Source organism: Rhinolophus hipposideros (genome assembly GCF_964194185.1).
Source record: "Rhinolophus hipposideros genome assembly, chromosome: 21".
Classification (NCBI taxonomy): Eukaryota; Metazoa; Chordata; class Mammalia; order Chiroptera; family Rhinolophidae; genus Rhinolophus; species Rhinolophus hipposideros.
In genome coordinates this window covers 34,241,830-34,267,837 of record NC_138067.1, presented here as the reverse complement: position 1 = coordinate 34,267,837, position 26,008 = coordinate 34,241,830, and the positions used below count along the sequence as shown (strand labels likewise).

The window sequence follows — 26,008 nt, the reverse complement described above, 5'->3', positions numbered from 1 at the left end:
GTGTGGGTTCGACGTAGTGACTCGCTTCTAATGAATAAAATATGGCAGAAGTGACAGTCTATGACTAGGTCACAGAAGAAACCATGGCTTCCTCCTTGCTCTCTCTTGGATTACTTGCAGGAGAGGGGTAGGTGAGAGGTGGTGAATGGCTATGTCCTGGGGACACTCAAACAGCTCTATAGAAAGACTCATGTGGAGACGATCTGAGGCCTCCTGCCAACAGCCAGGTGAGTACGTCATCTTGGAAGGGGATCCTTCAGCCCTAGTTGAGCCTTCAGATGATTGCACCGCCAGGTAACATCTTAACTATGACCTCACAAGGGACCTGAGACAGAATAAGCTGCTCCTAGATTTCTGACTGTCAGAAACTGTGTGAGATCATAAATGTATATTGTTTGAAGCTGCTAAGATTTGGAGTCATTTGTCAAGCAGTAGTGGATAATTAATTCAGCCCTATAGTTGGCAAGTGGCATGGATGGCTTGTGCAACAAAAATAAATCAAAGTACTAAAACAAGTTTAAAGAAGAGAAAGAAAGATCCCAAACAGAAAAGCTGGCTAGAGACAAGAGCAGGAAACTTACAGGAGATGAAATAAACATTTGAAAAAATGCTCCAAGTCAGGCAGAATCAATGCTAGTCTCATTTTTCACCTTGATAGCTGGCATGTGAGGGTGGGAGACGGTGGGCTCTCCTCCAGTGCCTAGGGTATGAGTTGGCACAGATTATGGGAGGTTAATTTTAAAAGCACCATGTGTCTATACCAAATTAGCAATAAAATCCAGCTATATAGACAAAAATATTGGAGCATGTGTATAAAAAAGTATATGCAAACTTCCCTCCTTGTATCATTGTTTATGATAGAGAAAAGTGAAAACAGCCTTAATGTCCTGTAACAGGGAATGGTGAAATACGGCATGACCTACCCATCCCTTGGAATCGTGTCCATCAAAAAAGATGATGTTCATGTTATTCACCACTTGTTGTTAAGTGAGAGAAAAGTCAGGATCCAGGAAGTATGCATAAATGATACTATGTTGTTAACAGAACAGACTTGCCTGTGTTCATATGTAACCGCGTGTAAACAGGAAAAGAGACAGCAAGATGTTAACTATAATCTCTGGGGGTTGTCGTACGGTCTTTGTTTTTTTTAATCTTGGCTTATCTTGTCTTTCTAAAAATATTTTACAATGAATATAAATTGATCTTTGCACTAAGAGAAAGGTTGTTTATTTAAGGAGAGGAAAGAGGGGGAAGGGAGAAGACTGGTGATGAGGAGTTGCTGGGGGAAGGGCCGCTGGGAAGGGACAGGAGATCGTGGAGAGGCACCTGAGCGGGGCGGGGACTGCCTGGGCTGGAGGCAGGAGGCAGAGGGGGTCTCGGGGCAGTTTGGATGGATGGGTGGTGGCCCCTCTAAGATGGACAATGGATTGGGACGGGCCAGAAACCTCATGCTTTGGCTACACAGCCTTTGTCCCATGATCTCAGCGCTACTTCCTGCCTCATCAAATCCAAACACCCCACAAGGGACGAGCTCTTTCTCTCAGACTGAAATGCCATGTCCCCGCCCCAGCCCTCTGGCCCTGTCCCACTTGTTTCCGTGTATCCAACCCTCCCATCCATCAAGTAGAAGCCCTCCTTCTGCTTGCTCTGGAAAGCTTTCCTACCCCGATGCCCACCCTCCATCATCTTGGATCCCCGAGAAAATTGTTTCCTGGAAAATTGGCTTCTTTTCCCACCCCACACCCAGCCCAAGGCTCCCTAAAGCCCAGTCAAGACATATTTACCAACAGCTTGCCTGTTTCAAGGTCCCAAGTCCTCAGTGTTTTGTCGTAGGCTGCTGCAATAATTCTGGAAGTAAAACGACAAGCATAGGGTCTTTATGACAGAGACAGTTATGCATATGATTTCCCCATAGAAAATTTTGATAATTTAAGACCGAGATTGCAAATAATACTGGAATCTCTCTAAAGATGCTTCATGAGACTCCCTGGAAGGTGGTGGGTTCTCACTGGAAACAGAGAGAATCTAACACAAAAGCACTACAGCACCATGCTGTTCCCCACTCCCTCGGCCATCCAAACATGTTCTTTCATGTTTACGGCCTTTAAAGGTATCATGTCTTCTGCTCTATACCTGACCATCTTCTTCTAAGGAGCTATCTATCTACAGCTCACAAGGAGCCATCACTTCTGCTCATGAGTCTATCTTTTTGCAAGAAACCACTTTAATAGCTCACTTCATCCTGAAATGTTTCTTTTGTACATCTAGTAAAATAATAAAAATGTACCTTTGTCTTGTTATATGGCATGTTTCCATGGCAATCTTTCTCCTCTGTATAAGATACATTTCCATGAAAGTTAAAAGCCCATATTGTGTTTACTACACTGTCGCCGGCCGGCGTGCTATGCCCTGGCCGGCCTCTCCATTCTCACTTTTCCTGACCAACGTAAAATGAAGAACAGGTCACCTTCTGCTGTCAGCTGTGACACTGCACTCCACAACAGGAGCTTTGGGCCGGGGTTCAAAATCCCGAATGATAGATCCATCCACAGCATCCTTAAATCAACAGGAGAGAGGGAGCGTGAGCGAGAGGTCACGGAGGCATGCACTGCGGTTGTGACCTGAGTTCAACATCAGCCCTGAGCTTCTCTACGATTTAGGAGAACCACATGGTCCTATGACTGTCAATCAGTTCAAAAGGAGGAAGGACTTCCCCACCCAGCAGGTCATGTAGCCGCCCAGCGTGGCACAGCTAGTGGGTCCCAAATGTGGGGGCCTGAACCACTTGGACAGTCCCCAAACCCTCCTGCCTAGTCTGCCTGGCTTTGGTACCCACTTATGCCACAGAAGAAGCTCCTCCAAGGTCATCTGGAGGGTGCAGGAGTATCCTCCATCCAGTTACTTGAATCGGAACCCAGGAACCAGCCTTGACTCATTCCACCCTGTCCCCCTCCTGATCCTGAAGCCAGAGGAGATGACAAAACTCAGAACTGACTCTCCTCCCCCATGAGCCCGGCCCCAGCCACATGGTCATCCGTGGCCTGGCCCCTGATTGCCACCCTCCATCCCTGCTCCTTCCTTACCTACTCCTGACTGGCAAGCAATGCCCCCCAAACAGGTCTTCCAGGGTCTGCTGCCTATGCCCAGAAGGCTGCAAAAGAGTTCTCGGTGACCGCCTCTCTGCAACCTTTGCTGACCATCACACCCCCATTCCTTGTGTCCCTACTTCCTACACCCTGGGGCGCTGATCCGTGCTCAGTCTGCCTCTCCTAACCACCCCTCACGGACAGGGCCCAAGCCTGGCCACTTTTCTGTCCTCTGTGATCACCAGGCTTGGCCATGCCATCCCCGTGGATAGAACTCATTTTTCTAAATGAGAAGGATATCCAAAGAGATTACAAACTCAGACACCTCAGCTAGGCCCTAGTCACAGCGGGGACCCTCGGCCCTCCAACAAAAGATGAGGAGCTTCCAATCCAGTGGTCTCCATCCCCTGCTCCCACTGTTTCCAAATCAACAGGCTAACAGCAGCTACACTGACTTCATCTCTCTCTGGTGACTTGACACTAGTGTAAACCCTCATGTTGCTTTTCCTCCCTACCCTTTGCTCAGAAAGGCCTTTTCTAGTCTTTGTGATCCTTGAATGCCGGGAAACTCATGGCATTCATGAGAGTATGGGGGACTCTCCACAAGTGGTGACATAAGTTTACAGGATGTTTCGGTTCCACCTACACAGGGCCACCTACCCACAGCTTCACGGTGCAGTCATAGGAGCCACTGAGGAGCTTTGTGTCATCCACACAGAAGTGACAGGAACTCACAATGTGCTGGTGTCCAGTCAGAACTTGAAATGGGACCTGAAAAAAATGAGAGACTGAATGAGTAGCAGGTTGCAGAATACAAGATCAGTGTTTTAAAAATCAATTGTATTTCTCTACATTTGCAACGAACAATCTAGAAAAAAATAAGAAAAACATTCCATTTACAAAAGCATCGAAACAGAAATAAATTTAACCAAAAAAAGTGTAAAATGTATACTCTGAAAATTACAAACCATTGTTGAAAGAAATTTAAAAATACCTAAGTAAATGGCAAAACATCTATGTTCATAGATTAGCAGTCTTACCATTTTTAAGATACTCTCTCAACTGATCAGCAGATTCAATCCTATCCCATCAAAATCCCAGCTGACTTCTTTCTGAAATTGACAAGCTGACCCTAAAATTTATAGGAAAACTCAAAAGAAGCACAATAGCCAAAACAATCTTGAAAAAGAAGAAATGTGGACCATTCAAAATTCCCAATTTCGGGGCCAGCCCAGTGGCTCAGGTGGTTGGAGCGCAGTGCTCCTAATGCAGAGGTCGCAGGGGGAAGGTGGAAGAAGGGCAGGGAGGGGGCGGGGGGGAGGGAGAATTATCCAAAGTAGAGTTGGCCCTTCACATCTTCAGGGTTCCCATCTGTTGATTCAACCACAGATCAAAAAAAGAAAGGTTATGTTGTTGCTGATGTGTACTATGTAGTTAGGTATTCTAAGTAATGTGGAGATGGAATGTAGAGATGATTTAAAGTTTATGAGAGGACGTGCCTAGATTATGTGCAAATCCTATGCCATTTTACATAGGAACTTCAGCATCCATGGATTTTGGTATTGGGGAGGGGGGTCCTGGAACCAATCCCCCTGAGGATACCAAGAGACCACTGTATACACAGAAGTCTCAAAGCTTAACAATAAGAAAATAAACATGTTTAAAAAATGGGCCAACCACCTTAAGAGACACTTCACAAAACAAGATATATGGATAGCAAATAAGCATGTGAAAAGATGTTTCACATCATGTGTCGTTAGGGATTTGCAAATTCAAACTACGATAAAAATACTTGATTGGCCAACATCCAGAACACTGACACCACCAAATGTTAGCAAGGATGTGGAGTAATAGGAACTCTCATTCATTGCTGGTGGGAACGCAAAATAGTACAGCTACTTTTCTAAGTGAAAGAAGCCAGTCTGAAAAGGCCACATACTGTATGTATCCTAATATATGACATGCTGGAAAAGGAAAAACTATGGAGACAAGAAAAAAATCAGTGGTTGCCAGATGTTTGGAGGGTTTGAAGGGATGAACAGGTGGAACACAGGGAAATGTTAGCACAGTGCAATGATTCTTTATGATACCATGATACATGTCATTACACCTTTGTCCAAACCGATAGAAAGTACACCACCAGGAGTGAACTAAGCTATGATGGACTTTGGGTGTCATTGTAGGCTCATCCATTGTTCCAATTATTTCATTCAGTGGGGCATATTGATAATGGGAAAGGCATGCATGTGTGAGGGCGGAGGATATAGGGGAGATCTCTGCATCTTCCTCTCAATTTTGCTACGGATCTATCGAAAACTGTTCTAAAAAATAAAGTCTGTTTTTAAAAAATACATACATATACTTTTTAAAAAAATGAAGTACACACAACATGGATGAACCTTGAAGATATTATACTGAGGAAAAGGAGCCAGTCACCAAAGACTAAATATTGTTTGATCCTATTTCTATGAAAGGTCCAGAATAGACAATTCTATACACAGAAAGTAAATTAATAGTTGCCTCGAGTTGGGCGGGTGGTTTGAGGGGAAATGGAGAATGATTGCTAATGGGGATGGGGTTTCTTTTGGGATGATGAAATGTCCTAAAATGATTATGGTCCTGGTTGTATAACTGTGAATACACTAAAAACCATTGAACTGTACACTTTATATTGGAGAATTGTGTGATGTGTGAATTATCTCAATAAGGCAGTGTTTTTAAAAAGGGATAGAAAGAGCAAGCCTAAAATGTTCCACTAACCCCCCTCCCGCATGGCATCCACGGTGGGGTGGGGGTGTCTGGGGAATGAAGGGAAGGGAGGAAATGTGGGACACAGGCAGGAGCGGTTGGGAGTTCTGCTGCGGTGTGGCGGGGCGCCCTGGGGGGGGGGGGTTGTCCATTAGAGAAAGGGACCCAGCGGAGCTGCGGAGAGAAGTTCCAAGCGCATGGACTTCTTTTCGGAGGCGCTAACGAAAACGACTGTCCCATTTTTGTAAACACAGAACAATTTACGGCAGTTCTTTCATATACGTAGCGTTCCTTCATTCGTTCGACAAGTATTAACACGTCTCGAGCGCCTCCCCTGGTCGGGCCTTGATCCAGGTGCCCCGGAAGCGAGGAGCAAAGACCCCCACCCGGGAGGGGTGCGCCGGTGGGCGTGTCGGTGCCACGGGGGGGGGGGGGGGACAGGTTCCTGCTCTGAGGGGCCGGCGTGGGAGAGGGAGGCAGCCACCAAATGGCCAGGACATGGTGCCAGGTCACGGCAAGAGCTGTGAAAAAGAGGCACGTGAGAGGGCTGCGTTAGACTGGCGGCCACGGAGAGCCTCCCCGGGCGAAGGGGGTGGGGGGGGCGGGGGGGGGGCGGAGCAGCGCAGACCGTGACCGGAGGTGACAACGAAGATACCAGAGGGCCTGCCTGAAAATCAAGTCGGAGAGAAAAAGAACAGGGAGATGAGCCAGATTCGAAATGGCCTGGAAGGCCACGGTCTTCCTCTTTAATGTTCCAGAAAGCCAGGGAAAGGTTTTGAGCCAAGTATTGTTTAAAATTGTGACATGGGCCATTTTCATTGAGCGACACAATCCCATTAACCTCGCTGTAGACACACCTCCGAGGTATATCGTCAGTCACTGCTCCCGTTTATTCGAAATCGTCCTTTCTTACTTGAGTTCCTAAATTCTGATTTCTTAGTTGTTGGGCAGAGTGCTCCCGTGTTCCTCAGAGAGAAGCATCCTTTCTGAGTCTTTGCAACTCTGAAGAAAACGCCTTTCTGTTGCCTTTATCGGACATAACCAGTTTGGCCAGGTAGAGAATTCTTAGATCACAACCTTCCCTCTAAGAGCCTTAGAGAACTTCTCAACTTCTGTCAATCTCATGCATCATAAAAACCTCAGGCCAAAAAAATCATAAGGCACCTGAATGTGTATCCACGGGTGACTGGTTAACTTCATCAGGGGACAGCTAGCTGATGGGATTCTATCCATGAAAAAGAACAAGGAAGCGAGTTCTTCATTGATATGGGAAGAGCTGTAAAATATACTAAGTAAAAAAAAAAAAAGAAAAGAAAAAATTAAAACCAGGTGCAGAAGGAGTCTATGCCTCTATGTAAAAAAGGGGGGACAAACATGTTCGAGTATGTGCTGGTAAATGCATAAAATATCTCTGGAAGGCTACAGAGGAAACAAGAAACATTTGTTGCCTCTGTAGGGGAAAATAGGGCAGTTGAGGGACAGAGATGATAGGGCAACTTTTGTTAAAAAAACACACATATCTATTGAATCTTGGGGATGTTCTATACAGAATATAAACTAAAACACAACATCTGTGCTCTCCTGCCATTTTACCTGAAAATCAGAATAAGTAGAACTAAAAGCACAGCAAAGCCCTGGCGCACACTCTGCTTTTTCTTCAGCCTTCCTTATGGAGACCCCAGTTGAGGGGCAACAGAGACGAGGACAGGACAGTCAGCCAGTCGGCAATCCCAGTTGTGGACCTTGCTCCCAGGTCTCTGATGGCTGGAGGAGCCACGATCTCAAGCGGATCCCAGGCTTTTCCACTTGTGTGTGGGACAGCTTTGCTCCTATCCTCGCAATGAATGCAGGCATTCAGTGTAGGTCTGATTTCCCTGCAATCTTGCAGTGAACTTCACATCTCTTTCCACGTGAGCACTCATTCCAGTCTTTCCTCAGCCCAGGGAGACTTTCTTCATTGTTTCCTGCTGTATTTCTTTCCTCCTCCTCTCCACACCTCTTATGTGTGTATTGGCTCATCTGAATCTCTCCTATATGCCCCTTACCTTTTCTCTCATAATTAGTGTTTTATTTTTTTTTCTCTGAGTTCTCAGAGAATCCCGTGAACTTGTCTGATATTCTGTGTCACTCCTCCACTCTGATGTTAAAGCCTTTGTAGAGGGTTTGGTTTTGGACATCCTCTTTCTCATTCCGGTGGATTCTCTCTGTGCACAGATTATTTCCTCTTTCCAGCTGCCAGCCTTTGTTTAAGCAATGCGATGTCTCTCAAAGTAGTATCATTAGGTTTTTATTTTTTTATTATTCTAAGTTTTCTGTTGCTTCTGTGCTCTGTTTAATGGGTAGAGAGGACCCCTTCACTGAACCTGGGGCATGCACTTGGGAGTGTCACCATGGGGACATTTGAGAGGTTCGGCCGGAGACCGCAGGGTCTGGGTTGGAGCCGGGTAGTGGCTTTGGAATAGTCCTCCTCCCCACCCCATCCCACCCCCACCACCCCTGGACAGCCATTTCCCCAGAAATGACAGTGGGAAGCCCAGGAGGACAGCAGCATGTCCTCCTAGGCAGCCACTTCCAAGCTTTAGCCGGAGGTGTGCCTCCGGCAGGTGACTGGGCCCAGAGTTTCACTGGGGGTCTTAGCAAAGACAGGTGGGTCTCTCGTGGGTCCTCTCGCAGCTTGTGTCCTCCCCACGTGTGGGGAACAAGCCACCGCCCCCTCCCCCTGAAGGTGATCGTGACCTTGGACACGGCCTCCTGGTTGCCCCGGAACTCCTTTTCAGTCATCAGCTTCTCGGGTAGTGGTAAGTCCTCGTCCACGTGCAGGGGATTTAGGGGGGGCAGAATCCGTGCCCGCCGCCCCTCCAAGAGCTGCCGGTGTAAGTGGCCATAGGCCTTGATCAAGGCTGGCCAGGGCACCCGGTAGGGCTCAGGCGCGACATCCGCGGCCCAGGCCAAGGGGCGCTGCATGTTAAGTCCCTGGGGCTCTGTCTTCTTGTCCTTGTCTTGGGCTTTAGGGGACGTGGGGGCGTATGGTGCCTGAGAGGCCATCTCAGAGCCCCGCCTGGCAGTGGCCTGCACCCGGGCCTGACCGCAAACGGCGGCGCCACGCGCCCACGCCCCCACACCCAGCGCTCGGCACCGACCTGCCCTCCCTGTGCCGGGAGATCTCGCTGCCTCCTCTCATCGCAGAGGAGAGGTTACAACCAGAAAAGTGGCTTCGAGTTCTAAGCACAAAAGGAACAACCTGTGTGAAAGCGTGTGAAACCAGCGCCCTCATCCTAGCAACCTCCCTTCCTTGTGTCTTCCTGGCTCCCTTTCCCAAGATTTCCGTGTGTCCTCTTGCCTGTGTAGGGCTTCCCAGCCAACCCACTTCATGTCAACAACAGACAAATAGTCAGTCACTTAGAGAATCGGCCCTGGATGAATTAAGATGCAGCTATTAGGGCCAGAAAGACACAATATATAATAGCAGGAATGAAATATCTGTCACAATGCTAATGAAAATAACAGAACAAAATGTCACTTTTAGTCGGGTAGCAGTCCCACTGCTAGAAAAAGACTGGACAGATATTCAAAAATATTAAGGGTTGTTATCTCTGAGTAGGTAAAAGTACTTTTCTTCTTTCTTTGTCCTTTTAAAATTGTTCTGACTTTTTATAATGTTACTTTGATAATGTAAAAAACCTGTACTTTTCTCAAAGGTCTCATCAGTGCACGTGAGGGCAGCCTCAGAGCAAAGAGTGGGCACATACACTCTCACTCTTTCTCTGAGTGCCTCAGACACTTTGGTGACATCTACTTAGAGAGGCTGGGGCCACCTGCCAGGACCCTGGCACTGTGCCACACTGGACTCCTGGGCACCACCATCAACCACCAGAGGGAGGAGCCACACTCCCATGGAAACTGCAGGAGCCAGAGCAAGGGACCACCTCTCTCTGGTACATGTCCTGAAATAAATCCCACTGTCCTTCTGTGGACTGGGCTTTCTTCATAACAAAACCAGGGAAAACTCATCACTTTTCATGTCTTTTTTAAAGTTTCAGGAAATATAAAATCAAGCAGAAAATAGAAAAATTTCATTTTAATTGAACTGTACAGTCTGAATGTTTTCCTAGACACTAACTGAAGTTAAAAATAGAAACCAATTTCTTCAGCCTTCCAAGGCAGCCTTTGAAATGTATAGGTTTTAAAAATTATTTTACAGCATGAATTTACATATAAATATGATCTGTACACTGTATTAAACTGAGTAATCAACGGGCTTCCATCATAGAAATGTGGTATCGGGACAGGCCAAGGCAGAATTCAATTACTGCCTCCTCAGTGGAAGACGTTTTAACCTGGAAAAGGATATAAAAGAGACAGAAGGAAAGTTAGATGTGAACTGAAAAACTAGACAGTTCAATTTTCTTAATGCTTCACTTATGCCACTGTTACGCCGCTGGGATGTAGAGGTTCTTTTTAAGTGCAGCTATCTTATACTCACCCTGACTAATACAGATGGCTATCCATTTGGAGAAAGACAAAGTAATGTCTACCCTACTCTGTTTGCAAAAAAAAAAACAACAAAAAACAAAGCAAAATCCAAATAAATTAAACAAAAACAAAACTATAAAGACATGAGCATAATTTATATGCATATATAAAATCTTGAGTTAGGGAAGGCCTTCAAAAGACAAAAATGTAAAACATACCAATAAAGAAAACTGGTAAAATTGAGTGCATCAAAAATTAAAGCTTCTATACAAAAAAAATAGTTAAAATCGTATAATAGGTAACACACTAAAACACAAAGGATTAATACCCAGAATTATTATTTTTCATTCCTAGAAATCAGTAAAATGGTACCTAAAAACCAATAAAACGACCTAAAAGAAAACAGAACACTGCAAAGGACATGAGCAAGCTATTTACACGTGGCAAAGGCTGAGACACACAAGAAAGGATGCTCAACATCATTAACACTCTGGGAAATACAAATTCAAACGAGATACCATTCTTTAGCCATCATACTGGCAAACATTTCTGTATGGTTTGTTAACTGATATAATAATGGGTGCTTTCATAATTTAAATGGATACCGCTACTTTTGGAAACAATTGGGCAGTATTTCTTCATTCTAACTGTTCATACCCTATAGAGTTACGCTACATAAACTTGTATTATTTATATTAAAAATGCATAACAAAATGTGTGTATATGTATGTTACGTGAGTGTGGCTGTGCAAAAAATTCTTGAAAGTTACATATGAGGGGGCTAGCCCAGTGGCTCAGGTGCTTAGAGTTCTGTGCTCCTAACTCCAAAGGCTGCCGGTTCAATTCCCACATGGGCCAGTGGGCTCTCAGCCACAAGGTTGCCAGTTCAACTCCTCAAGTCCCGCAAGGGATGGTGGGCAGCGCCCCCTGCATCTAGCAACGGCAACTGGACCTGGAGCTGAGCTGCGCCCTCCACAACTAACACTGAAAGGACAACAACTTGAAGCTGAATGGCACCCTCCACAACTAAGATTGAAAAGGACAACTTGACTTGGAAAAAAAAAAACCCTGGAAGTACACACTGTTCCCCAATAAAGTCCTGTTCCCCTTCCCCAATAAAATCTTTAAAAAAAAAAAAAAAAAGAAAGTTACATATGAAACTGACGGCAGAGCTTACTGTGGAAAGATGAGAGGTTTAGGGAATTGGTCAGGGGCCACTTTAAGTTTTATCTATAAGGTATGAATTTTCACAATGATAACATAGTCACATATTAATTATGTAATTAAAAATTAACTTTTTAAAAAAGACTAATTAGTATGCAAATGTATCATTTCTGACATTCGCCTCAAAGTAAATACATCAAGATTTTAATGAGCCTTTGAACGGTTTCTGAAAACCACTGTCTCCCGTTGCCTACCGTCTCAGCAGCTCCTGAGGTGACAAGTCTGCTGTCCCTTCTTCATCACTCTGGCTATCACTGCTGTCGGTACTCTCAGAACTACTACTTTTCTCTGATTTTTTATTCTTTTGCTTTCCTTTGTGTCTGTGCTTCCGGTGTTTCTTTTTCTTAAAAAAAAAAGAAAAAGAAAAAGTTGGTGGCAGACAGATACACACACACGCAGGTGTTTCCTTCCCTAGTTCAGTACAATAACAGGCTAATGAGACACTTGATGGCTGGAGTCTTTTAAAAACAAAAACAACCTCATTTGGAGTGCGCCTTAACGTAGTATGGGACAGACTAGAAACATACAGCTGGGCACACTCTCCACCATGCACACATGCAGAGAATCGATCCTCTAGTGACAGACACAGCAGAACCAAGCAGATACAGGCAGGGTACCGCCTTGACACTTAGCCCCCATCTTATCGAAGGTGACCCCTGCCACCTTCTGTGAACCTGACTGGTCCATTTTGTTAGGCGGCATATGTGATAAACTACCCATCAGGATGGCAAGCACTCTGGAAATTCACAAAGAAACTGGTAGAAAGTCAGAGAGCAGCAGATACAATGAATTTGGTTTCTGAACCTGTCAGCACCAGTTTTTCTCCTCTCTCTACAAGAGAACTCTCCTTATCTTCTATGCTCAGGAATCTTTTTTTCTGACAACCAAAAAGGGAGCTGTTTCTAATCAATCCCACTACTTCCCAGACCACTCTGGGTACCCAACACAAACATGAACTGAATTAAAAGCCTGTACCAAACTGAAAAGAAGACACAGACGATGAAATAAGGGGTGTAAGCAGTGAACACCCACACTGGTGCAGGTTTCCTTTACTTCTAATGCCAAGCTATCGACCAACATCTCTATTGTAATGATGACAATGTAGTTGAAAAATGTTCAAAACAATACCTTCCTTTAACATTGAATGAATGATCAAATCAAACTGTTTCGTTGTTTAATACTTAACCATTACTCTAAGAACCTTAAATGTCTTTTTCTGTACTTTTTAATGCTCACAAATTAAAAAAAAAAATTTAAAGTACAACTGAACCAGTTTAAATATTCTGCCTGAAAGAAAAACGTTTCTGAAAATCAAGGGTTTACATTGTATAGCCCATACTTCTATCAAGGTGTCAAGAAACCCAGGTGCCCCCATCTTGGATCTCGGCCACGAGATACTCTCTTTGACTGGCTTCGTGTGTCACGTCTGGGGGCTTGTCTTGACAGAAGCAGGGGCGTCAGATCCCAGGACACCCAGAAGTTACTCACCTTCTCCTTCCTCCGTCTGTGTTCTTTCTTGGTCTTGTGTTTTTCTTTGTTCTTTTTATGTTTCTCTTTTTGGGGAGCCTCAAGTTTCTGACGAGCATCTGAAATACACATGTAATATACACATGAACTATAGGGGAAAATATAAAGGCTAAAATATTGAATTAGGAGTCTGCCTTAATGTTACACATGAGGCCGAACCCCTGCCCCGCCTCACTGATAAACAAATGGATTATCACATCATGTGCTACCTCCATACGGTTTCAGAAACTGCCAGGAACTGCAACGTAAGACCTGTGTGACCCAACCAATATCTTGCACAGCCATGTCTACCAGATGACACCAGGTGAAGATGAAGTCAGACCAGAATGCCCACAAACCTTTTGTAATTTAACATCCTCAGGTAAGCTCAGAGATTAACCAGTATGAACCTCAGCTCTGTGATCTTTGGCATGTTGCTTAACCTCTTTAGGTCTCAGTTTCCCCTTCATAAAACAGGGATAAGAGTCCCTATTTTCTTAGGGACATAGAAAGGATTAGATGGGACCGTGTACATGAATCCCATAGCCCAGAATCTCCTCTCAGAGGAGGCACCTAAATTCTCCACCTCCTAATACTGACCAAAAGGTTTTCATTGCCAGGTACCCAAACCAGCAAAAATTCACTGTAGTAGAAAATAGTGTAAATTATTAAATCACCTTTTTCCACCTAAAGTTCCAAGGTATTTCAAAAGTGTGGATATTTTCCAAACCCAGTTAACAGGTGCCTGCAATTTTCCAGTTCTATAGTTTGGACGGATTTCATAAATTGACCTCTCCTCATTTATTTATTTTTAATGTTAGTTTTTGGAAAACCATTGCCCTTCAATAATCCACAGACCAAATTAAGTTATTAATTATTACAAGGATATCAATGACATATCAATTCCCATATCTGGGAAATGAGCATAAATAACTTAGCTTTCAAGAGATGACACACTTAAGCTAAAGATTTGAATAACTAAAGCAAATAAAAAATAGATTCACTGCAGTTTTTCAAAACTTCACACTTTTTACTCCTCTCTTCTTCTTATCATCTCTTTGAAGGCTAGGTTTATTAACCAAACCAATATTTATATGTGGGTACTTTAGGCAACTATAAAGTAGATAACAGAATTACATGTTATTTACATATCTGAGCCATGTTATCAGATGTTTGTTAACCCAGCCTCCAAAGAGATGAAAAACCAGTCTAAACAGTTTAACATGAGATATCAATCTAAGAGGGCACTGAACAGAAATTGTTAACAGCTACTGGAGGAAGAGAATGGACTGTATTTACTTCTGAAAGAATTAATTTTATTTTATTTGCTACATTAGCCAAAGTATACAAAGTCTAGTCTTACAAGTATAAAAAGTCCTTCTCCCTGCAATTCCCCTCCTATCTTTGTGTTCTACACTTTTACTTTTTTATTTCTATAAGTGACAACATTTGAGATACTTAGGACTCTACTGAAAGTATCTAAAAGTTAAAAAGAAAAAAAGAGTTTAAAGGTCTCTGAGGCTGTAAAGCAACAACTCTCATTTTAGGTACCAGTGGAGTAACGAGTTTCAAAATGTGGCTGAGGAGAGATAAATCAGAAACAAATGCATGTATTTGGTTGGCTTCATGTTGGATTAGAAGGATGGAAGTCACACAATGAGAGCTGTCATATCTCAGGGGAGACTCTGGTGCCCATGCAAACAGGAGAACCAAGGAGCTCTCGACTCACTGGGGCAGAAGACGGGAGGCAGGCGCGGACCAAACTCTTCTCTTTCATCTATCTGCAACTTTGGTACCAGGACGGAAGTTACAGGCTCTTGTGGGGCCAGCTCAACAGCTGAAAAACAGCAGGGTATTAATTTCATATATTTGCCAAATATTAATGTGTTTGCGTCTTTAATTAACGTCTGTTGCCACAAGATTACGTGTGCTTTTCTTCACCACTTTGCTTAACTAGCTCACGCCAGGTACTGGGACAGAGCAGAGAACACGCAGCCTTGACCCCTAGCCTCACGGTCATTAGTGCAGGGAAATCAGTCACCCAAGGACGCCTGCCACCAAGCGCACCAGTGGCTGTAACACAAGAGTGTGTAGAGCACATGTACAGCACACACCCTGGGTCACATACGACAACCCGAAGGATTGAAAGACGTCCTCAAGGAAGGGCCATCTGAGAAAAATGAAACTTACAAACAGGGATCGGTGACTACGTCCCAGCTCAGAAAGCTTAATTCCATTCAAAATAAATGATCCAAAGAAGAAAGACTGAACATAAATAAAATATCATGTCTACATGAATAATCTTGTGCTGTTGTTGTTGTTATTGTTTTGAAACAAATGAGTATGTCTTCAGACAGAAGAGATAAAAATGGAAAAGTCTGGAAGAATATGCATTAAGGGTTCACCATAAAGTAGGATTCCAAGGGACTTAAGCTTTCGATATTTTTATACTTTTAAAATTCAAGTATATACGATTTCATAATAAAATCTAAGCTAGTTTTTTTTTCCCACAGAAAGAAGAAATAGCTGACATTTGCAACCACTTAAGAACAAACAATATTTTATATCACCTTGTAACTTTTTGGTTAAAGGCCCTCAAAAATTATTCCCAAGTCCGCCAGACTGGCAGGGGCAAACAGAATACGCCAAGACTGAGATGGGAAATTTTGTCCACCCACCCAAGCATCTGAAAAGTCTCCCACCGCTGCAAGTGCCAGACAGCCCCCTTTCCCATGCTGCAACTCCTGGCTTGGGTGAACGGAACGAGCAGAACAGGAGACTGAGCAAGTACTAGACTCACAGCAACGAGAACAGACCCCGTCTACCAAGTGATACTACGGACTCGGCCATGCCACGCGACGGCTGGGCCGGAGCACACAGCGTGCCCTGCACAGAGAGGAAAAGCGGAAGAGCCCGGTCCACTTCACGACCAAATGTTCTCCAGTAATCCTAGCACCTCCTCATCGACCAAGCTTGAAAAAGGAAAAAGCTACTTTTTAAAAAACTTTCATTTATTTTAAGTGTGTTTTTCCAGGACCCATCAGTTCTAAGTCAAGTAGTTGTTTCAGTCTAGTTGTGGAGGGCGCAGCTCACAGGGACCCATGTGGGGATTGAACCAGTAACCTTGTTAAGAGCACCGCGTTCTAACCAACTGAGCTAACTGGCCCCCCCAAAAAAGCTATTTTAAATGAAAATTTTACTATGTTTTAATTTTTCTCACTTAGGATAAGTAGGAAAATTAACATTATCAAACGCAGCTATCCTAAAAATATACCAGAGACTTATACCAGATAGAAAAAACAGAACTCAGCTCTACCCCAATTAAAAATGTAAAAAGATTCAAACATTCCTGATTGATAATTATCCTGGTTTAGAATTAAACACTAGAAGCAAAGCAGCAGCTGCTCTAGGGACATCGTCATTTACATCCCAAAGTCTGAAACACTGACGTACTGTGAGCCGCAGATGTTTCCACCAAGTCGGCCTCTTGGGAACTTTGGACGTCAGCCACCTCAGTGCCCTCCTGGTCATCCTTGCTGTCGTCCTGCTCATCCTCAGAGGATGAGGACTTTTCTTCCGAGGAGCTGGCAAAGATGGCCTTGAATAAGTCGATGGGTGGGCGGCTCCCTTCTTCAGCCTGTTTACCATCCTCACCTTTGTTTACCAGCTGGATTAACAGTGAAATGCGAGTCAGTAATGAAGAAGCAAGGAGCCAAACAGTCTAGAACACACAAACACCCACAAATACACACACTCACACATATCACACACACACACAAACACAGATGTTTATGCTCGTGTATATGGGTCTCCGTACCTACACACTACTTAACTAAACAATGATCATTCAGTCAGCCTTTATTTTTATGGTGTTTCTGATTCAACAACCGCAGAATGTGTTGAACGGTAGAAGCAGCTGCAGTCTCTTATGGGGATAGGTCATTGACCAGAATTGCAGAGGTCCCAGAAAAATGCAGTAGGAAATAGCAGAGTTCCTCTGTCCTATTTTCAAGAATCTATCCAAGCCTTCAGAGGTCCAATATTGAAAGTGATAAAGATGATCTACACATATGAAAACGCTGAAGAGAAAACTAAGCCATTAACACAATGGGGAGGGAACCAGGAACACGTTGATAGACGAAATGGCCATGGAACTTCCCTCTGAAATTACACATCACCCTCCCTAAAAGAAGTCCAGATATGGACGTGCATATTCACCAAATAAAGAGGCTGTACACACTCAATTCAGTAAAAAAAAAGCAAAGGTATGAGCCCAGGTCCCACTTCTAACAGCTTATCACCAGAGAGACACTGGGTAATCTAATGTGCCAAACAATACAAGCGAGCCCCAGGAGTGGCACAGATCAGAATCCACTTCAGTTCTTCATTTTACCACTGGAGAACCCAGATCAGAGAGGAGAGGCTCTGTCAATGATGCACTCACTGGTGGTACGTGCCAAAGAGGGGACCTGGACCCGTGGTACGTGCCAAGGAGAGGATCTGGACTCTACTACCCAGTTGTCCTCGCTCTCAGCAGTGGTCACTTCCCCACCCCCCATATAACACCACTTCCAGTTTCTGGAGCAAAGTTACAAATACCTACATGAGGAAAACTGGTACAAGACAGCAGCACTTGTGGTTTTAAAGTAAACTCTTTTCATAGAAAAAATAAACAGAAAAAGTACACCATTCCCCACTAAAACTTATCAGGGCACCTTGGAGAAAGGACTGATTGTAGAGCTGGAGCTGAGAAATAAAAAGAGGAGCCCAGAAAATCGTACTGTGCCAGAAAGCAAGAACATGCTCAGAGTAAGAGGGATATATCAAAAGGTCACAGAAGCCAACCTGAAGGGGCTCCAATTAGCCAAACTATGGTACACCCATACAACAAAATAGTATTCAGCAATAAAAAGGAATGAACTATTGATACATGCAAAATATTGATAAATCTCACAGGTATGGTGCTGAATGAAAGAAGCCAGTCTCAAAAGGTAATATATGTATACAGCCTGATTTCATTTATGTGAAATTCTACAAAGAGCAAAACTATAGAAAAAGAGAAGAGATCAATGGTTGACTAGGGCTTGGGGTGAAGAGAAGGTATGACTACAAAGGGACAGCATGAGGGAGTTTTTTTGGGGGGATGGGGGGTGGTACCATTATGTATTCTGATTGTGGTAATGATTACAGTGTATCTATATATGTGTAAACACTCATTAAACTGTACATCAAAAAAGGTTAATTTTAATGTAGGTTAATTTGAAAAGCAGAATAAACATTTTAAAATAAAGCTATTAGAAATAAACCAACTTTTTATTAAGTTCAACTTTTCAATTATTAAAGTAGTAATTAAAAAAAAAAACCCAATGGCTGTTTTCTTTATATTTTACACAAAAGAGAATACTTGTTACTTGGAAAATTACATTTTCCAATGCAAATACATTGAATTTTGTTTCAGTGGTTGATGCTAAGTGAAAGCCATTCTAGGCATAGAAGTTTATAACCTCTCCTCAAATGATTTAAGTTATGATTCAAAGTGTTGGACTGCACAGCAGGTGTTGGCAAACTACAGTCCAGGGGTCAAATCTAACTTGCTGCCTGTTTTTGCAAATAAAGTTTTATTGGAACATAGATGTACACAATTGTTTTCATATTGCCTGTGGTTCCTTTCACACTCAACAGCAGAGTTGAACAGTTGTGATAGGGACTGTGGCCCGCAAAGCCTATTTTTAATACCTGGCTCTTCATAGCAAAAGTGTGCAGACCCTTGCTATCAAGTATGAGAAAGCTTCACCACGAAGAAAGGTAAAGGCCACAGCCAGCCTGGCAAAGAAAACCTGGAAGCCCCACATACCTTATCTGAGAGTGATTCCTTCACATGGTCTCCCTCTTTGTTTACTAATGGACTGGACTCTTGTTTAGGTGGACCAACTTTTGATCTAGCCAAACTTAAGAATTCACTAATGGAGTCTTCTTTCTTTTCTTGTTTAGATGTATCCCATCTGGATGGTTTTCTGGATTCTGAAAGGTAGGACAGAGGCGTAACATCAGAATTTGTAAGCAAAAGACAAGTTCTTCATTACAGCTCTTGAATTCATTCAAGAGCATCAGTGAATTGGCTGGGCATGGTGCCAAGTGTTGGGGTATGGCAAGTGCTAAGGCAGAGTCCTGACCCCATCCAGGGTACGTTGGGACCATTACAACATAAGCTAAGGTGGGCACATGAGCAATTCTGAGAGTTCGCACTACGTGTATCCTTAGGATTAGATGCCCCTTTATTTCCGTCTCCCCAACAGGCCAGGGGTTGAGACCATGGTGAGCACATGGACCCAAGGAAGCCCTACTCACTCTCGGGACCTTGATGCTGTGGTACTTTTTCACTTGATGCTTGAGTTGTGGGCAAGGAAGCTGTCTCTGGGAGTGTCAGAAAGTTGAAAACTGAGTATTTGTCACGTTTCACTCTTGGTAAGCCAACTAAAGTTGAACTGGGGGTTGAAAAGAAAAAAATATAAATATAATTTTTAATACCAACTGTGAGAATCAAATCCAATTCTTAAATCGAAGCTTTCCATCTCATGTTTTTGACAAGTAGCTCTTCCACTTGGCTAAAGAGATCCCCTAAGATGTCTTCACTTCTCAAAGCAGTTTAAGAATTTATAATGGGGGCTGGCCCAGTGGCTCAGGCAGTTGGAGCTCCATGCTCCTAACTCGGAAGGCTGCCGGTTCAATTCCCACATGGGCCAGTGGGCTCTCAATCACAAGGCTGCGAGCTCCCAGATGGCATAGATGGTTGGAGAGCGTCCTCTCAACCACAAGGTTGTTGGTTCGACTCCTGCAAGGGATGGTGGGCTGCGCCCCCTGCAACTAGAAAACGGCAACTGGACCTGGAGCTGAGCTGCGCCCTCCACAACTAAGACTGAAAGGACAACAACTTGACTTGGGAAAAAAAAGTCCTGGAAGTACACACTGTTCCCCAATAAAGTCCTGTTCCCCTTCCCCCCCCCCACAAAAAAAGAATTTATAATGGGTGATTTTAGGACCTATTAGTTTTTTCCTTATTATAGCAAGAACTAGAATTTGACTTTGAAAATGGGTCTCCATCAAGGAAAAGTTCCACTGCTAAAAACACAGTTGACCCTTGAACAATTAGTTTGAACCGTGCAGGTCCACTTTATACACAGATTTTTTTCAATACATAGTGTGAAAATATTTATTTTTCAATAAATATTTTTTCTTCCTTAAGATTTTTTAAATAACATTTTCTTTTCTTGGGCTTAGTTTATTATAAGAATACAGTATAGAATACATATACCATACAAAATAATGTGTTAATTGACTACGTTACTGGTAAAGCTTCTGGTTAACAGTACTATTAATAGTTAAGTTTTGGGGTAGTCAAGTTACAGGTGGATTTTTGACTGCATGGGGAGTCAGCCCCTCATTGTTCAGTGGTCATCTGTATACCGAAACTTTCTGATGAAGTCTCAGATTCAACTGCATATGCTTTCTTGTGGTGTTTATAATCAATAAGAAGGTGCTGAACTTATATAAAGAATTAGAAAACATAAGTAACATTTTAAATGTAAACTGTACATGCATCATTGAAAAGGTGGCAAATTAAACACGCATTAAGTTTTGAAAACTTGACATATATGAGTTTCATATCGTCAATACAGCATAAGTTTGCTGTCTGGATGTTTATTTTTTTTTAGTAACAAATTAATGGAGGTTAAACTGCACAATTTGCCACTCTCAGCATTTACAAGTAAGTTCATTTAGAAAAAGGGAATTTATGAGTGTATACGGAGAAAATGGGCTTTCATATGGGGGAATAAGTACTGATGGAAGGGCAGGTTTCTCCAACTTACTCTGGATAAGGGTCAGGGACATTAAACCTCTTACAGAGGAGCTTGTCGGGGTGCCATTCAAAGGTGTCTCGCGTGAGCTTCCCAAACATCTTCACGTTCACAGCCGACTGCTTATCATTAACATCATTCTGGGAAAAGACACACAACTGACCTGACTGCTCTTCCATTTAAGTTTTCAAGCAATCTTCCCAAATAACAAAACTGCTTATGCTACGACATTTTAGCTAAACTCCATCGGCTTTAAAGCATAAAAATCACTGCTAATTCTACAGTCCCTGTCTCTTTTGATCTTTTCACTGAGAGATTTAAACTATTTGGCTGTCCGGTGTTTTCATTTTTAAATGCACCAGGCAGGGACACGATAGCGACAGACCTCTTGGTCCCGAGGAACTTCCACTTGATGCGAATCGTCTTCCTCCTTGGCATGAGTGAATCTGGAGGACAAGGTCGAATGGGAAGAGACATACAGCCGGGCTGCCTGAGCAAACTCATCCCGTTCGCGGCCTCGCTCCCATTCTGTCATACTGGGATCCAGACAGCGTTCCAGAGCATCTGTGGTACGAACAGAGAACAAGAAAGTGCTTCACACTTGGGGGAAACATGGGGCTTAAAGGAGAACATCCTGGTTTTTAAGAGCATGGCGGGGAGGTTCTTGGCAGGAAATATTGCTCGCTCCCTCAAAATGACGCTTTTATTGAATTCTACTTACTGCATGTATCTGAGAAAAACACCTGAGAACTAATGCTTGGGGTTAAATCTTCAAAGCAAGAAACTTGTTACCATTCCCAGGGATAAGTTCATCCCAACTCTATTCCTAAGTTTTGACAGAAAAACACTAATTTTTTTTTTTTAATTTAACAACTACGAGTAAACATGAAGGGGTCTGGATTCTTAGTAGGGAGTTCAGGCACAGGACACAAAGACCTGCTTCTGAAAACCAGCCCCTCTCATTTGCTGACTACCTCTCATGCGGAATACTACGTATCAGAGCAAGCCTTCTCCTGGGTCTTGTCATATTTACTTCCTTCATAGATCAATTTATTCCCCCATCTCGTGGTTCAACAGTCAACTCTCTTTGTAAAGTCAAATTTTAGACTGTGCTTTAGGCCTGGATGGTTAGGACCTTAAGATAAGGTGGGAGATGACCTTGTTCTCTTGGTGTGAAATGCAACACTTACAGAAGCCAAGCATTTGCAAATAGTAAATGGTCTGTGATTTAGCCTTAGCCACAACCAAAGCATGCTCTCTACTTAAATAGCTATCTTTGGGCCCTGAGATACAGAGAAACACAAGCTAATTGTTCTCGCTTTGTAAGGTCAAGAGCCAGTGCCTGAAATCTTTGCACTGTTCATAGAAGGATGAATCAAAAAACACTGGCAGATTCAACTCTCAATGTCAGACTAGGATTAGAATAGCAATAACGCTGCCCTTGCCTGACACATGGGAGACCCAGGCCTAGCACCCACCTTTCTGACCCTGTTTCATATTTACTAAATACTCTTCGTATCGTTTTTGCTTTTCTGGATCTTGGGCGAAAGGTTTGAAGTTGCTGGCTCTTGTGGTGGCTGTCCCACCACTCAATGCCATGTGCCAAGAGCTGTGTCCGACATCTGGAGAGGAGGGCTGGGGTCTGCTGCTTGAGGCATTCTGGGCCAGACTCCTGGCCTTGAGTTGGGCTGCTTTAAGGTCAGTTGCCTGCTTCATTTCTTTGATTCTCTCTTTATCTTTTTGGGACAGAAATTCTAACACGGAAGTAGCTGAACCTAAATAAAAACAATAATAGGAAGAGATAAAAAGGATCCTAAGACAAATATGTTTACATTTCACTGTATATACATTTTCAGTATCACAAATTTATATAATTGGAGATGAGTACTTTACAGTTAGTGTTTCATTTGCATTCATATCATCCCTTGAACTAGACAGTAACACGACAAGACTCCTCTTTAATGGTTGACAAAAATGGAGTTTAATACTTGGATGTTTACAGGCCAGTGTGGTCCCCGCATGAGGAAGCTGACCTGCTGAACTCCAGACTTCCAGACTGCGGTGGCCCCCATTTCCACAGTCCTGCCCAGCACAAGCCCCTGTTCAGAGCACAACTACCCATCACGCACTCGCTCCTGTCACAAATGCTCACTGAGCATCCACTCCATACCAGACACTGGCTGGGAGGACAATGCAGAAAAGGTCCTGCTCTCACTAGTGAGGCAGAATGACATGAAAGAAGCCAAAATTCAACACCAGAAGATGGGTACAAGAGGAGGGCTGTGGGGGAAAAAAGGAGGGGATGCGATTGAGGGTCGCTTAGATGAGAGGGCTGGTAACAGGGCTGGAGGGAGGGATAGCTGGCTTATGTGGTGGGCAGGGCAGGCCTGGAAGGTCCCTCTAAAGAGACAACATTTGAGGTAAGTTCTAAGTGAAAAAAAGGAGGCAAAATATGAGGGAAGAGCAGAGGCAAAGGAAGCAGCAAACAACAGCCCTGGGAGGCATCATGGTTGGCAGGTTCAGAGGGCAAAAAGGAAGATCATGAGGTTAGAACACAGGGTGTTAAGGCAAAGTGGCATACGACGTGGCTTGAGGTGGGCAGAGCTGGACCCATAGAGCCTTGAGGGGAGTCTGGATTTCTCTTTAGCGTAAGAAGTCCTGGATCATGTTAAGGGGATAGTGATATAATTTGGTTCATGTAGCTGCTGAAGGGAATGGACTGCAGAGGGCAGAAAGAAGACCACTCAGGAGGCTGCTGCAACAGTCCACGTGAGAGTAGATGGGCATCGAGACAAGGGGGAAACAGCTGAAATGCAGAGAAGTAGATGAGACGTATTAGGGGCAGAAATGAGAGGACATGCTGACAGATTGGGTACGGGTCAGGGGAGAGAAGGGAAGAGAGTTGCTAAGAATTAGTATTCCTACATTTTGGGCGGAGCAGTGGGTCACTGGTACAACCATTTACTGAGAAGGAAAGATAGGAGGAAGAGTAATTTGGAGAAGGAAGGGGGAACCACAAGTTCTGTTTGGGTGTACTATATTTGAGATAACTGTTAGGCTCCCAGATGGCAAATTCACGTTCATCTCTCATAGTGGGTCTTTCTGCTCCAGCCTACAGGGGATTCTCCACATTTATTCATACTTTCAGATGCATTCATTTCTTTTAGGCTTTCAGAAAAAGAGCCACAGTATCCTTATCTCCTGAGAAAAAAATCGTATGTTCCCAGGCTGTGCAGAGAAAGTGAAGGTACACATGTCTCTGGTCTCCACCACATTCCTGAACAATTATTAAAAGTCTGAAAATTGTTTAGCTTAAAACAAGAGTTGTAATTTCAATGACACAACTCAAACTAATGGTGGGAAAAATGGTGGGAAAAGTCTTAAGAAGTAAAGAATGGGGTGACTGGTCAGTTCAGTTGCTTAGAGTGTGGTGCTAATAACACAAAGGTTGCCAGTTCAATTCCTAAATGGGCCACTGTGAGCTGCACCCTCCTTAAAAAAGAAAACAAAAATAAAAGAATTTAAAAAAACAAAAACAAAAATAAAAGAAGTATACTGTTATGTATGCCATTCACAATAAACTATTTTATTCCCACAGTTCGGGAATACAAAATCATAGAAAAAAATTTCAATGGGAAAACATGTTTCCATTTTGATTTTGATAACTCAGATTGTTATAAACGTAATGATTTTAATCTTTAACAGCACATACCTTGAATAGGTGTTTCTCCTAGCAACTCTCCCCTCTTGGAGGCATTCAGTAGGTGCCTACTATGTGTCTCTGGGTCATGTACTGGCTTTCCAGCTGATTCTGATAATACTTGAAGTAAGTGGGAGTTCTCTGAGGTTGCAGCTACCACGGGTCTGAAATAATGCACCGGTCGATAGTCCCTTGGCAATTCTGGTGGTGGATAAATCTTTTAAAAAATAATAAAAATAAAAAAAACTCAGAAAATACAAAAAAGATGATCACGTTTGATTTCACCAAGAAAACCTGTTACCTCTGAGCATTAACCCCAGCCTTTCCCAGGCTAACATTCAGCAGGTAGGTAGCACTGGAAACAGCCTGTCCAGGCGCTCAGCCAACATCCATTCTGGATTCTGAGGGTCACCAGAACTTCATTGTTCTGCTAACCAGGCATTTTTAATATCACCCCTGCCCACTTCTACACAGAGATGCTAATCTGCATGTTTCATAGAACGACGACAACAGTTAACACAATGTACTGACTGGCCCACGTGCAGAGCTGGCCCACTGCAAATCAGAAAATTTAGAAGAGTATGATTTCAAGGTGTAGAAAAAAATAATAACTTCAAATAAGTTACTTTTAAATTCAGAATTTTTTTTTTTTTTAAATTCAGAATTTTTTCTGATTATGTTTCAGTTCCAAATTGGAACTTCAGGCCTTATTTTTTGATCTGAGGTATTTTTAATTCAAAAGCTGACTGAACTGAAATTGAAATATATTCGGGGAATTCAGGCATTCATGATGGCAGAACAGATAAGTTAAAAGAAAGTATTTGATATTTTTAAATTATTGCACTAAATCATCTCTCTTGCTCTTGGTCTAACAAAGGTATATTCAGTGGACAGTTCTATTTAAGCTGTTTCCTAGATTTTTCAGTGACCTGAAACTCTGAACTCCGTAACCACTGAACGCTGAACACTCGCGGGCAGAGGTCTCGGCCCCAGTTGCACACTGGGCTCACCTGAGGCTTCTCACAATAGTAATACCTGCTCCCACCTCACAAAGTCGGTTACAGTGGGAGTTTCCCAAGCTTCCCAGGTGGTTGTAAAGTTCCCAGGTGGTTCCCTGGCTTGAGTCCCTGGCACGATGAAAATCCGTGAAAAAGTGGTATGATCATTGTTAGGAAATCTCATTTTTTTCTTTTTTAAATCATCCTAGCCTGACCACCTGCTCTGCAAAACATACACTCCCCCATCAGCCAACAAACACTCCTGTTACCAAGTCACAAAGATACAGGGGAGCATGGCAGAACAAAGGGGTGTGTAAACACGATTCTTCTTAATATCCTCCATCAGATTCAAAGCGTTTCACAGAAGCTGGGTTTTCAGCCACATATTTAGAAAACTTGCCTGGCTGGGAAAGGCTA

General features: G+C 43.3%; 2 protein-coding genes across 2 annotated transcripts in view; both read right to left on the bottom strand.

Annotated features, from left to right (window-relative positions):
* Positions 1 to 8,879, bottom strand: part of WDR88 (WD repeat domain 88) — a gene marked incomplete at both ends in the record, with an annotated part of 32,656 nt that extends 23,777 nt beyond the window's left edge. The window contains 4 exons of the mRNA XM_081031488.1: positions 1,785 to 1,848; positions 2,468 to 2,556; positions 3,747 to 3,857; positions 8,571 to 8,879. Coding sequence (XP_080887614.1) covers positions 1,785 to 1,848; positions 2,468 to 2,556; positions 3,747 to 3,857; positions 8,571 to 8,879 — 573 coding nt within the window. The remainder of the gene's footprint in view (positions 1 to 1,784; positions 1,849 to 2,467; positions 2,557 to 3,746; positions 3,858 to 8,570) is intronic.
* A 1,018-nt stretch (positions 8,880 to 9,897) lies between these two features.
* GPATCH1 (G-patch domain containing 1) overlaps positions 9,898 to 26,008 on the bottom strand; it is a 35,194-nt gene continuing 19,083 nt past the window's right edge. The window contains exons 10-20 of the mRNA XM_081032379.1: positions 24,606 to 24,810; positions 22,372 to 22,668; positions 21,279 to 21,457; positions 20,906 to 21,033; positions 19,386 to 19,522; positions 18,892 to 19,058; positions 16,491 to 16,704; positions 14,767 to 14,874; positions 13,020 to 13,117; positions 11,726 to 11,874; positions 9,898 to 10,171 (exon numbers count right to left, since the gene is read on the bottom strand). Coding sequence (XP_080888505.1) covers positions 10,141 to 10,171; positions 11,726 to 11,874; positions 13,020 to 13,117; positions 14,767 to 14,874; positions 16,491 to 16,704; positions 18,892 to 19,058; positions 19,386 to 19,522; positions 20,906 to 21,033; positions 21,279 to 21,457; positions 22,372 to 22,668; positions 24,606 to 24,810 — 1,713 coding nt within the window. The 3' untranslated portion in view covers positions 9,898 to 10,140. The remainder of the gene's footprint in view (positions 10,172 to 11,725; positions 11,875 to 13,019; positions 13,118 to 14,766; positions 14,875 to 16,490; positions 16,705 to 18,891; positions 19,059 to 19,385; positions 19,523 to 20,905; positions 21,034 to 21,278; positions 21,458 to 22,371; positions 22,669 to 24,605; positions 24,811 to 26,008) is intronic.